At 33.9% G+C, this 14,963-nt stretch overlaps 1 protein-coding gene across 1 annotated transcript in view; it reads right to left on the bottom strand.

The window, feature by feature from the left end:
* Positions 1–13,375, bottom strand: part of LOC107857260 — a 99,179-nt gene extending 85,804 nt beyond the window's left edge. The window contains exon 1 of the mRNA XM_016702186.2: positions 12,464–13,375. Within this exon, the coding sequence (XP_016557672.2) occupies positions 12,464–13,375 (912 nt within the window). The remainder of the gene's footprint in view (positions 1–12,463) is intronic.
* Between the last annotated feature and the right edge of the window lie 1,588 nt (positions 13,376–14,963).

Genomic DNA, 14,963 nt, shown 5'->3' with positions numbered 1-14,963 from the left:
ACTCTTCTGCAAAATGAGTATAATGAAGAAAATCTTCACGATATATGAAGTAATTTTGGTTCTATTGATATTTTAAATGTATTATTTCTGTGTGATTGATCAAAAAGTCAGCTTGCGATAGACACTAAATTAATAATTAATTTCTTATAATATTTATTAAATTTCACAAGATAATGATTTTTGATTGTTAGTACAATCTATTTCTTATAGTTTCGGTCTTTTGCCTCTTTCTAATATAGTTACATTAAAGCTATTTGAATTCTTTAAAACTTCTACTTTTAAATATTATTCATAATTGTTGCTTGTTTCATTTTTATAATTTCTTAATGTATTTATTTAAAATATATAAACAATGTAATAATAAAAATGTGACACAGAAATTAAAAAATATTTTAAAAGAAATTGATATTTGTATGAAAGATAAGTATTCAAACAAAAGATAACGGAAATTAAATTAAAAAAATAATATTTCTAATTTAAATACAGTGTTTTAAAATCTAACCTCTTATTCTATTTATGTCACCACTCATACACTCTAATTGTTTTTAATTTTTTTTTGTTTCTCTCCAAGCTCGAATTCTAAACTTTTAATTCACCACTACACCACAACTCATTGTTTGTTAATTCAACTATGTACATATGAAAGGTTTACTTCAAAAGATGTAAAATATTTCGATTGTACAAACTAAGAAAAAAAATGAAAAATCATATCATTATTTCGAATAAAAACAGAGATCTATAATATTTTTTCTAATCTAAGTATAAATATTACCTAATCTTTCATTACAATAAGAAACTAACAATCTATAAAACATTAATATCATTATATATAATTAGTGAAATATATTAATTTATTATTTTTTTAACTAACCGCGCGAAGCGCATATAATTTCACTAGTATCAACATACTTAATGCTCCTTCTATTCTTTCTTAAGTCAATCTAATTCTATGCAGTGTTTTAATGGCAGAGATTTAGAATGAGACGTTTTTCCTGATATGATGCGAGATATAAGCCTCGAGGCGATGACGCATAAGACCCACAGATTCTTTAATTTTTAAATATTTTATAAGTTAATATAGTTATAAATAAATATTTTTTGAAAGAGATAAATTACCAAAAAAAATTTAAAACTACATCATTATAAAAAAATAAGTGGAATATGTAGCTAAAATAGCTTCAGCAAGAAAAAAAGTAACTAAAGCCACATAATACAACTAATAGATAAAATCAACTTTCATAATAAACTATTATGTGTCCTCATAAACACAAGTTTGTAAGAAAAATAGTACATAATTAATCAATCTCCACCTTTTCGTTATTCGATCAATATATTTATACACCCGTTTATCATGTATTGTATTTTAAAAGATATCAAAAAAATAATAATTAAAAGCTCGTCACTATGTGACTTAAAAAGATCTAAAAGAAAAGAAGGAAAGAAGGAGGAAGAAAATACACCCTGTTTTATCCCCTTTCGAATCTATTGAAGGGAAGATAAATTATATAAAAGAAAAATGATTCTGACTTCTTAAATCATTTCAAAACTTAAAGGAAATTTCAAAATAACTTAAGAAAAATTACAGAGTCACTACTTAAATTTTATAGAAAAATCAAGAAAACTTAAAAGAATATCAAAGGTTCAAAGACAAAAATAAATCCTTAAAATTAAAAAAAAATGAGTAAAAGTTCAATTAATGCCTCACAACAATTTTTATGCATTTAGAAGTGTCCATTTAAGAACAGTTGAACAAAAATAATTTGGCTACCACAAAAAGGTAGCTAACTTTGTAAAAAGGTCAATTTTATAAAAATATTATTTTTGACTCAAGAGATTAAAAATGTCATTCTAAAATCCTAATAGTCCATGCCTAAGAGGAATTAACTTAAAAAGAAAAATTTAAACAAAATTTTATTATTAACCGAACTTTAAGGAAAATCACTTTTTGTAGTTATTTAAAAGCGAAATCCATTTTTGATTTAAATAGTGGATGTTAATAGAAATTTTGATTGCTTAAGATGATACACCTTAAGAAAAAAAATACTAAATCAAAATAAATAAGGAACATTTAACTAACTATGGAAAAGTTTAGACTTTCTTTTTTAAGAAACCTATTTCTTTTTATGTTTAAGATTTTTTTTTAGCTTAAATGAAACTAATTGACACATGAACAGAAAAATTGTCATTTCAATGCAAAATAGCTTATTTTTAAGAAGATTAACACAAAGTTCATTTTTATTTCATTGGATTTTTTTTAAAAATAAGATAAAGTAGATAAAGAAATCCGAATAAGTTTAAAAAAACTAAGATAAAATTAAAAAAAAAATGGCAACATTTTGAAAATTTATCTTAATTAATTAATTAAAGTGGTAAAGTTAATACAAATAAATAAATTAGAATGAAAAATAAATAGAGAAGAGTGAAGATTGGGTCCCTTTTGGCCCATTAAAGGTTTGTCCAACTTTTGGACTTTAATACTATGGACTTTTAGTCCATTTTTTGCCATATATATCAGATGTATATCAACAGTCTTTTCCCCTTTGCATCATCACATGCATATGACTGTATATCGATCACATGTAATTTATTTTGAACTATGTGAAGTGTATATATATGTGACTATTGTGAATCTCATTATGATATTAGAATTAGGGACTTAATAATCATAGCTAATATTTACATGAACCAGATAGGCAGTAGTTTGTGATGCAACCCTCTGCTATGTGTTTGTGAGATACTACCTATTTCCATTTGTGTGTTGAATTCAGAACTTGCTCGGTTAGTCTTGCGTAGATTGTAGGGTAGAAAAAGATTATAGGTCGTCTTGAAATGAGTCCACTTTTAGCCTAAATGACCTTCCAAAAGTGAATAAGCATTCCTTGATCCCCATTTTGAGCCTGTATAGACTATTTTAATGTTACACTTGTCACCTTCCTATTTTTGTTATAATAAACCTGTTTTGGCCATGGTCATCTTTGGACATAATGTACCTCAACTCAAACAAATCGTCTAAGTTAAGGGTGGCTATCGTAGGGGTGCGAATGTGAAGTAGATATGAAAAAGAGTAAATAAGAGAAAAGAAAGTAGGGCTGGGTGTGGTAAAATAAAAGAAAAACAAAAGCAAAAAGAAAAGAAAAGAAAACCTGAAAAAAGAAAAACAAAGAATAAAAGAAATCACACCCAACCTAAGGTTGCAATAAAAGAATAGAAAGGGAGAAATAAGGGTGGAATAAAAGAAAAAGTTTGTAACTAAGTGGACACTTAAAGTAATCGTAGTGCCAAGGAGGCTTAGTCAATAAAAAAAATTCCAAATGTATCATACTAGCTGCAAGTCTACGTTACAAGTCGAGTAAATCCCTATAGTGATCCTAACTTGACTGTTTGAAAACTGAGGTAAAGGAAATGAGGGAAATCCTATGATATTCGGTGCACACTATTGAAACTTCTTTGTGAGTGAGAGTGTCTCTTGACCATCTCTGCATTTACATTCATGATTGATTTGAGTGAGTAGGACTTATTTGATGTGGGGGCGCATGGTTGTGTTACTAGCAGCTTATTTGTTAGGATAATGTAACTTGTATATATGCATGATTGTTTGTTGCTAATGTAATGCCATAGCTCAATTTCCTTTTGTCACATTCTTATACTTCATCAATACACACGGTGGTTTTTTGAAAAGTTACAAGTAGGAGGGGTAAATGTGTCTTGAGCCAAATTTGATAATTGACTGCCATAGGTATCTTAGTTTTTTACTAGTTAAGCATCGTGTTTTGTTTTGTTGTGTTGTTTCCTGAGAACATGCAAACATTCTAAGTTGAGGGTGTTGGTGTGCCATGGTTTCATGTTACTTTTGATGCTTAAAATGGTGAAAATATGGACTTACTTGGGTTATTTTGTGGGATATGATGTATATTTTCTTTGTGGTTTAGGTAAATTAGGTTGGAAGTAGCATGGATAAAAAATGAATGAAAAAGATCTGAAAAAAGCAAAAGTGTTGACTGGACCACGAGTCGTTTAGTCACCTAACGACTCGTGGCTCAAGTCATTATGATAACAATGAGAAAGGCAGATTTCAGGAGCAAAGTGAAGACTGCCTATGACTCATTATGAGTGACAACGAGTCATAATGAAAGTAGTTATGAGAATAAAAGATAAAGTCCTAAAATTTGACCACTTGGAGCTAGTGGCATTGAACGAAGACCATGACTCGTTATGAGTAGCAACGACTCGTGGAGTGGAGTTGTAATGAGAACATAAAAAAGTGCTGAAGGTGGAAAGATCACTGGAGTGACAACAAGTCCCAGATAATGACTCATCATGTCTCATAATGAGTCGTTACCACTGAAGTCAGAAGAGAGAAACTACATTAGCCAATGAGTCGTCATCAGTTCTAACGACTCATCGCTAGAGGCGTGACCACTACCGACCTAGTTTTTCTATTTTATTTTGGTTAGGTTTTCTTTGTTATTTTGAGACTCTATAAATATCCTTGAGGTTTTTTTGTAATAGTTTATGTTCTTTGACATATTTTTACACACTTTACAGTCTTGTTCTTAGTTACGTAATTAGTTCAAAACTTTGGATTTATTCTTTTATTATTGTGCAATTAATTTTGTAATTTCTTTATTGAATTCCATGAACTGTTGCACAATAATGAGAGTCTAATTTCCTTATCTATGGTTGTGGGAACCCTGGTGGATTAACGAAGTAGGGAAAGTGTAAGATTTATTTTGATCATTGTTGCTGTATGCATTGTGATCTTCTTCACATTGTTTTCCTTCGTAGCTACTGCAGAAGCTAAGGACCTGCCTGTATTCAAGATCATTCTTATAAGGGAATTCGAGTTGGGAAAATAAGATTACAATAATGATTTGAGGCTATCAACCCTCTTCTAATAACTTGAGACCTACAAGGTGATATTTAAACTGGGATCGAGGGTAAGAGTAAGTAAGACAACACCCTGAGACTCACAAAGTGAAGGGTGATATTTACCAATGAGTCCATAAGACAGTTGGTGATATCTATCTTGTTAAATTCTTTATGTGTAGCATTGAGATAACAGGATTGATCATGAAAAGCCTACGGAGTTAGAAGATAGGGGGAACACAATCCTAGTGTTCGATTCTAATACAACCAAAGACATTCAAAGCTTGCTACTTTTTACTATTACAACAAGTCCCCCATTTATGTTTTTGCATTGCCGACTATTTCAGCAAGTTTGAGAGGTATTTCTGGCCTTTTCCCTGTGGGCTTAACCCCAACCTAGTTGGGTTACTATATTTGACTTCGACTGCATTATACTTCATAGATGTGTAGTTTTGGGTGACATCAAAATTTTCCAAGTGAAATTTTATGTGATTTTTAGACTCGAAGCACCATAGTGAAATATGGATATCATTGTTCTTATTATGATGATTAGATTATGATTTTGATAGCGTGTCACCTTGTGAAATCTTCTCAAAAAGGTAAATCTATGGTTTAGCGAATTCTTCAGGCTTTTCTTCAGCGTCTAGGTAGGCTAGGCTTACCCTTTTTATAGATTGAGCTATTTCATAGTATAATTATGATATCATATTAGATTTGGGATGAGGTTTAGGTATTAGAGGTATGATTGTCAATATTTGGGGTTAGTTGGACTGTTTAGGCTCTCCTGAAATCATAATTTGGGCATAATGGACTTAGTGGCTCATGTTTAAGTAGGATTTCTATATTAGGGATATTTAAGGCTTTTTAACATCTAAAAATGTATTTAGATACCATAGTCTAGTCCGGGGTAAAAATTGACTTATATTGATGGGCATTGGTTCAAATCCGACAATTAATTATGATATTGATGATACAAGAACCGATTTAAGTTGGACAATAATAATGGTATTGATGATATGAGCATTGGTTCATGTCCGATAATTAATTATGATATGAATATATGAGCATCGATTCAAGTCCAGTAATTGAGAGTTGTTCATGATGTGAGATGACACAAATGGATTTTTTGTCATGGCAGGATAGTTGGTGGATTATGGTTACTCGATTATTTACTTTCCTTGAATGTACCCTCTAGGCTTATAGGGGCTTGTGTTAAGATATTTACCTTTCCGCACTTATTGGCTAATACGGGCCAATTTAGTAGATATAATTGTGTGATCTTTAGGTTATTATTTCAGATTTATTGATTTATTTATGCACAACGGTGTTGGAGTTTATTTTTAGGTTTTCCCTTTTACCTTGACTTAGCTTATTTTTATCTCATATTTTATCATATTTATATCATGATTTAGCTCAGTCGGCCGATGATGCCTATTGAGTACCCATGGTTTTGGTACTCATAATACACCTCTGTACCCTTTTTGGTGCAGATCCAAATACAAGTTTCTGTTGCTGATTCAGCGCTCATGCATGATTAATTTTGGAGATTGGGTGAGCTCTTGGATTCAGAGTTACCCTTTTTCCTTCAATTTATCTATGTCTAGTCTTTTATTTTCGAGACAAATTGTATTTGACTATTTCAGGAATTGTGGTGTATTTGTAATAGCTCTTGTGCTGGATCTACTAGGTCATGGGATGGTTGTTATATTTTATATATCCTTAGACTATTTATCATCTTGTCATTATCACAAACATTAAATTGTTGATTTCCAAAGTCTTAGGCCATTTTCCATTAATTAACCTATTGCTTATAGCTCTGAACTACGATTTGACTTACCTACTAGCGGGATATAGTAGGTGACATCATAACTCATAAATTGGATTGTGACAAACTGGTATCATATCTTAGGTTCACCAGTATTGTTGATACAAGAGCAAATGTCTAGTAGAATCCCACAGATCAGAACTATGACATCTGTTTCCTATCTTTGGGAGGTTATAAGACATTTGTCATGACCCAAACCAGGGCCTAGTCGTGAGGGGTGTCTCAATCCCACCATGGGCCAGAGATCACCCAATTAGCCTAACATTCGAAGCACAATACAGACAAACAATGAAAGCCAACCATAATAATAATAATGATAGATGAATCAAATAAATATAGGAATCTAAACTAGACGTCCATGTCATCCCAAAACTGTCTGCTAAAGCCTCTAAAATGAAAAATACCAACTAAGTAAGGACATGCCCTTGACTATGATAGAAAGAGACAAAAACAAATACTAAGAAAATATTGAAACTAGTGAAATAATCGGGCCTTTCGGAAGATGGAGGCTCACCACTTCACAGCAGATCAACCAATGTACCATACCACCTAACACTGCATATTGGTAACAAAAAATCCCTCGAACCCCATATCATGAAATGATGCAACATCTAGGGATGGTCAGTGGAGAGAGCACTAGCATGTAACTAAGGGTAAAGGGATAAAATAATGTCGTTGCCAAAAATCATACAAAATCATATGCACAACATTTATATATACATATATAAGATACCAAGATAGGTACAAGGGTCATGAACATAAGAGTTTAAACCATTATCCTGAATTATGCTCGCTCTATCCTAAAGGCACCCAAGGGCTATCTAGATTTATCTCCCTTTACTGAAAGGGTCCAGTGCGTGTAAGCTGCTCGAACTGAGGAAATCGAGGAAAGGCTAAAGAAACCAAGGCGATAGCCATCCAAAATATAATGTGTATCCAAACACATGGTAATATAGACTGCCATATCGTCCAACGTGGTTTCCAGTATTGGTTCCCCCGGGACTACACCTTCACAGTGAGCTATATAATTTCCTTTAAGCCCAAATTAAAAGAGTCTGCACATAAACCCAACCATTAATAAAGAAGTATTATTAAGGTATTTTCCAACATAGTATCGTCAGACCAATATGCTTGTAACCTAATTCAATTATGCCAAACCAGTCCATATAACCATTGGACTCCCAAGTTCCATTTGAAATCCAAAACCATGGCCACCAAGGGCATTCCAAAATTATTGTTATCCATTTATCCTTTAGTGCAATGAAATATTTTCAATGGACAAGTTAAACTATGTGAATATTCATATTTAAAACCAAGATGGTCAAGTGGGTTTATGTTAATGTCATTATCAAGTTAAAATTTCATCAATTTAGGAAAACCCATGTTCCCCATTCAAATCTTCATAACAATGCACCCATTAATTTCCAAAACCATCAATTAGAGCATTAATTACACATTTAAAGTATGGGGAAAATAATTCAAGAAATAACCAGTCAAAAGACCTCAACCTAATTTCAATCCCATCAACTCAAATAATATGAAAAATAATTTAATAAATTTCATAATGTAAAATTCAAGTTAAGGAAAGAGAAATATGCCTGAAATATACAAGAAATAGAAGAGAATTTGAAATTTGAAGCTTGAATGATGAATTCCATGTAAAACCCTTCATCTTTTTGGTTTGGGAGTTAAAGAAGAGAAGAATGAGGTTTGATCTTTGAAAACTGAAGTAAAAAGGGTCATTTTGATATTTATAATCTCTTTAAGTGGTAAAAAGAGCAAAACCCCATTTTCGCAAGTGAAAAAACAAAAACTAGATAAAAATACATAGCAGCATGGCACGTTGCTATCGCAGAGCTTAGCATCCGTACCATGCCCTTATCGCAGTAACTAAGTGGCATAGAACGACACTATCATGGAGGCTTACTGACTCACAATCCCAAAATAGCCCTGAACCCCTTTCAAATATTTCAAAACTTTTCCAAAATACCCTTTAACATCCCTAATCATAATTTAAGTACAAAATTGACATTACATATAAGGAAGAGTCAAAAATAAATTTGTTGAAATTTTATGGGGTCTTACATTATCCCCCCTCGCTTTGGCTCATTGCTCCCCGAATGAGAAGTTAGGATATCTTTAGCATGATAATAAAGAGATTACAGTAGAATCCAAGGATAATCTTGAAATGCGATAAGAAGGCAAATAAAATTTATACCTTAAGTATTTTCATCCAATGGTGGGAACAAGAATGAGTACTTAGCTTTCATATCTTCTTCAGTTTCCCATGTAGCTTCATCCACTTTTTGGTTTCTCCAAAGAACCTTCATAGAAGTTACATCCTTTTTCCCCAATCTATGATCTTGCCTATCCAATATTTTAATTGGGACTTCATCCTAAGACAAAGAATCTGTAACACTGATAACGCTCATCTATACCATGTAAAAGTGGTAGAGGACGGTCTTTGTCAATATCCCAACTCGCGTTAAGGTCGAATCCACAAGGAGTAAAAGATAGAGTTCTAGTAGTATGGGTAATTAAGTCCTACTAAGATAATACCCGAAGTGTTAGTAAAGTAAACAACATAATTGAAAAATTTTGGGAGGGTTTTTTAATTTAGGGAGAGTGTATATCGCTAGTAACTTTATTTCAAAAACAAAGCAAAAAACTTTGATTTAAATTCTATATTTGAAGAATCTTGGGATCATGTCTACCTAAGGGCAACTTTGGTATGGGTGTGTGAGATTTGATGCACATGCTAGTAAACTTTTAATGTGGTAGGCTAGGTCTATGGCCCTTGAGGCTAATTTCTCAATAAAACCTCAAGGATTTCAATTGTTGACCCTTTCGAGTACCTAACAAGTGTCACAATCATATTCACCTACTACCACAATTAGCGCATTCCTATTTCTAGGATGATGCCCAAGGTAAAAATCAACCATATAATTAACCTCATGTCTAAGATAGTGAAAATGAGTAAATTAAACCCAATAATTGTATACTATTCCTTGGTTCCCACATCCCTCTTTCAAGGATGATGAGGGTTCTTATAGTTCACCCAAACCCCTCTTTCAAGGATGATGAGAGTTCCTATAGTTCACCTAAACCCTTCTTTAAAGGATGGTATGGGCTTTCAAGAGCATAAAGTTTTCACTCACAAACCCATATGGGTATTTGGAGTTTGTATCCACAAATCCCAACCAATTTAATCAAGAAATAGTATAACCCATTATCATCTAACTAGCATGTACACAAATACATCACAACCCATAACTAATTTGCACCTTAGTTCAACATAATCCCAAGACTAAAAGATTTAGCTACTCATGAAGAAAAGAGAGAAATATATACCAAATTGGTTGTTCAAAGCATCCATTCTTCACAAATATCAAAATCAAAGTCTCCAAATCAAATTACAATTCTTGCCCAATTTAGTGTTTCAATTTCAAATTCAAAGTATTGCTAGTCTCAAGAATGCCCAAAATGGGCAAGGGTTGCAAGCTTTTAAAGGATTTGGGGACGGCTGCTGAAAATTATAAAACTGCCCCTAAGCTAAATCCCACATGACCGCGATCACACTAGATTTACCGTAATTGCAGCTACCACGACTGCGTGTAGCTCACCGTGATTATGATTGTTGACCATCTTGACTGTCCATGACTGCAGTAACTAAGGCATATTTCTTCTCCAGGTCTTTCAACTAAACTTACTTTCTCTTCCTTTGATTCTTTTTAGCTCAAATCCACATCTTCCCATCTTATAACCAGTATGCCTGTGAAATATGGATATTAGTTCATTAAATCATACATAGATCTCTTTTATTCATTCAAAACAAGGTAATGTGCATGAATGTCAAGCGTAAATGAGTGGTAAATTCACTGCTTATCAACATCACCAACTTAAAGCTTTACTTGTCCTTAAGCAACCCCACCCCTTAACATGAGACTATAAATATTTATTCCCTTATTGAATGACCCAAACAATCATAATGAATTCAAGATTAGTTAATAACGCAATTTAGCTCTTCAAACATGGGCAAAACTAATTGTACAACACCCCTCAACATAAAATATGATTTTTCAAGGATGCAAGATACTTTAAAGAGAAACTTTGCAACAGTTACTAATACTCGAAAATTTACTCCTCTTTGACACCAACTACATTATACTCTTTTTGCCCCTTTTTTCGGGATGACAAAATTACCCACCTCGACTTATTTACATGCCTCCTCACAAGAAAGAAATTTTCATACACCAAGTCATAAATTATGCAATAAGAAATTTTAAGTGTAGAACAATCTTTCTCTCCCAAGAACTCTTAATAATAACAAGTACCATGCCATAGGCTTTCCCCTATTTTCAATCACCACTACAATGAAAATACTAGGTTGGGAATCATGAAGGGCTTTTTGTACTTGTAACGTAGGTTTGGGGTAGGGTAGGATATCTTTTAGGAACAACATGGATAAACCTTCCTTGAACATCTTTATCACACTATTTCATCCAACTTTTGGTTATGGGCCACTTCTTTTATTTTCACTCTTTACACATATGCCTATTTTTTATTTTCATGGTTCACCCATTTTCCTTTTCATTTCTTTTTCTTGCACCCTTAGTTCTTCTCTTTCCTTTGTCGGGTCCCTTCTTTTTTTGTATCAATTGTTTTTAATACTTAAAGTCACTTACTTACAACTTCGTGGCCCAAAGTTACCTCTTTCAATCATCACCACCCCAACTTAGGCTTTTAGCCTTAAGTTATAATTTTAAGTTCAAGGAGGGTAGGGTTCAAATGATTGAAAAATATTGAAAGGCTCAAGACATGTAATGTGTTTACCAAAGAAAGGTCAAAAGGCTCAAAGTGGGCGACTAAGGATAACAACTATGCCAGGGTAGGTATTTTAGGCTAAAGAAGAATCCACATTTAAGGCCACAAGCATGCTCTACACAAAGAATCCATATTAACAGCTCAGACTAGGCCTACTAGATACTCGATTATGACCTTACAATGTAAAACCATTAGTGAGCATTCATTTGGGCATTATATCAAGCATTTGGTGTACACTCTTCATTTGTCTCTATTTCTACAACATATTTTTGGTACTGAAGACTTCCTAGCTTATGTGCACACCATAATCCAACAACTAAACACCACACAAGCATAATTTATGAAACAACTAAGAATGAAAATCAAAGATTCAGTCCCTCTCTACAATATACATTATATGGCTTATTTTTAATAATTAAAGCATGTATTCATGACACCTATCAGATATGTGATGCAAAAGGGATGCAAGGGTCTTATTAGAGAGCTCATAATCTTGGACAAAAATGGATCCAATCATAGAGTAAAGTCGAAAAGGGAGTGTGAGGGAAATGGGGGAATCAGATGGATATATAGTGCAAAAATTTCAAACTTTCCCCTTTTTAAGATTCTCTAATGTATTCAATAGTGCCACAAATTCATGGGTTATTCAATTTTTAAAATTAAAATCTATACTACGAAAGCAAAAGCAAAGGATACTTTCCACTTTCATGGTGCCAAGATGTATACCTTCTTTCTTTCTCAAGGTGGGTCTTTAAATCCCCCTTCCTTCACCTCTTCAATTTCAATATCAACCACGAATATCACTTGAAGTTCTGCGGGTTGTTTCCTTGTCTTGAATACCTTAAAGGAAACCTCATCCTCATGCTCTCTAAACTTTATATCCCCCATTTATAAGTCAACAATAGCTCTTTCAGTGGATAAAAAAGGTCGCCCAAGGATGATGGGTACCTCTTGGTCCATTTTACAATCCAGAACCACAAAATTCACCGAAAGTATAAATTTGCGCAACTTAACCAGAACATCAAACAAAATTCTGATCGGTCTCTTGATCGACTTATCCACTATTAAGAGTCTCATAAATATCGGGATTGGGGCATCCAATCCAAGATTCTTATAAATGGAAAAAGGCATGAGGTTCATACTTGCACCAAGGTCACATAGAGCTTTCGCAAACATATGTGTTTCAATGGTACAAGGGATGATGAATTCTCCAGGGACTTCCTTCTTCTCCGCAACCTTGCTACTCACAATAACACTACAACCATGGCTGACTTCAATTTTGTCACCTTTGATGAGCTTTTTCTTGGACATCAACTTTTTCATGAGCTTAGCATATCTTAAAATCTCTTGGATCGCTTCAAGCAATGGGATATTTATGGAAAGATTGCTAAGCTTGGTCATAAATTTCTTGAGTTTTTCACCCTCCTCTTTTCTATGTAACCTTTGCGGAAATGGGGTAGGGACTTGGATTGTGGGTCTTGCATTATTTTGTCGCTTCTCATTCTCAACCACCTCATCATCAACTTTCACCAATTCCTTTTTATTGTTTTCTTGTTCATGAGATTGTGGTGGTACATCTTTTGGTTTAACCTTAGGCACTTTTTCACCCAAATCTTCTATCAAGAGATCACCAAGGGTCCTTCCACTTCTAATGACTATTGCTAAAACTTGAGCATTATTTTTTGGGTTTACAATAGTGTCACTAGGAAGACCACAACTTGGCCTAGCATTTATTTGAGTTGAAATTTTCCCAATTTGGGTTTCTAATTGCTTGATGGAGGTAGAGTGAGACACAATAGTTTTGGAGAGTTGTGAGAAATCTCCTTTTATTTCATGGATTATCTTATCCGTTCCTTCCATTTTTAGGAAATTTTTTTCCAAAACATCTTCAGATTTGAACTTATTGAGGTCCCTGGAACTTAGATCTTTGTTCTTTACCCGACATGGGGAGGTACATAGCACTTATAGTCACAGTCTCTATCTCTCCAATCAAGATCATATTTTTGGTTCGTCTAACCATGATTCTCGCCTTGTTTTGATAGGCGGGGCGGGAACCCCCAGATAGTTTGGCAAGTACCGAATTTCATCATCAAGACTTTTAGCCTCTTCATAGTCTTCATAGGCATTTGATGTCACGGCATTCACCGCTTTTGCGGGTGAGCCCATCACATGTTTTGTCAAAAGCTTGAGTTGTATCATCATCTTAGCCATGTTCTCCTCTCTCTCTTTATCTCATTTACTTTGTTCCTTGTCAACTAAGGGTGTAGTGGGAGAACTCTTAGGAACCTCGACATCTAGGGTATGCCATCCTCAGTTTTTCATAGTAATCTCCTCAAGTAAATTCATTTCGGTATAATAATGCAACTTTACAAGAGATCCCCCTACAGCATTGTCCACCATGCTTTTGTTGAGTGGGTCAAGAGAACGGTAGAAAACTTGGAGAAGCATTTTCTTAGGGACCTCATGGTTTGGACATTTTGTTAGTTTTCCGTTAAATCTCTCTCATTCTTCATGCAAAGGCTCTCCATTGATGATTTCATCCCTCAATTAAAGTATTTTGGACGGTGGGAAATACCGATCAAGAAAATTCGTGGTGAGTTCCTCTCATGAAGTAGTAAACCCCACCGAAAGAGATCGGAGCCATAATATTGCCTCTCCCATAAGAGAAAACGGGAAAAAATGAAGCCAGATGGAATCTTGGGCTATATGTGAGATATCAAAGGGTGCACACACCTCTACAAAATTCTTCAAATAAATGTTGGCGTCCTCATAATCTTACCCCCAAAAAGTCCCTTCATTTGCAACATGTGCAACATGACTCTTGTGACATAAAAGACACCATTCCCATGAGTTGGTGGGATTCGAATGGCACTTGAACGCCCAACGTCATTGAGTTGCTCCTCATCATCAAGAGGGCTTTCAAAAGACCTGGCTTGACTAGCATTGTCGCTCATGGTTTCGTGTATGCTACGTAAATTACCTAGAAAAAAAGCAAAAACAACAATAAAAATAAATACACACCACTACGGGTATACCCTAAGTAAGAACCAGCACCGTACAAATAAAAATTAAATTTTACTCCTCAACAATAGTGCCATTTTTATAAAGCTCACCTATACATATAAAGTGGTTGAGCATGGTCGTTGTAAATAACCCAACTCGCATTGAGGTTGAATGCACAAGGAGTGAAAGATAGAGTTCTAGAAGTGTGGGTAATTAAGTCCTACTAAGATAATACCCGAAGCGTTAGTCAAGTAAACAACATAATTGAATTTTTTTTTTGTGGGGGGGGGGGGGGGGAGTTTCTTAATAAAGGGAGAGTGTATATCGCTAGTAACTTGATTTCACAAACTAAGAAACAAAATTTGATTTAAATTCGATATTTGAAGAATTTTGGGATCATGCCTACCTAAGGGCATCTTAGGTGTGGGTGTGTGGGATTTGATGT

The sequence above is a fragment of the Capsicum annuum genome, chromosome 1 (assembly GCF_002878395.1).
Source record: "Capsicum annuum cultivar UCD-10X-F1 chromosome 1, UCD10Xv1.1, whole genome shotgun sequence".
Classification (NCBI taxonomy): domain Eukaryota; kingdom Viridiplantae; phylum Streptophyta; class Magnoliopsida; order Solanales; family Solanaceae; genus Capsicum; species Capsicum annuum.
This window is presented reverse-complemented; position numbering and strand designations above follow the sequence as displayed.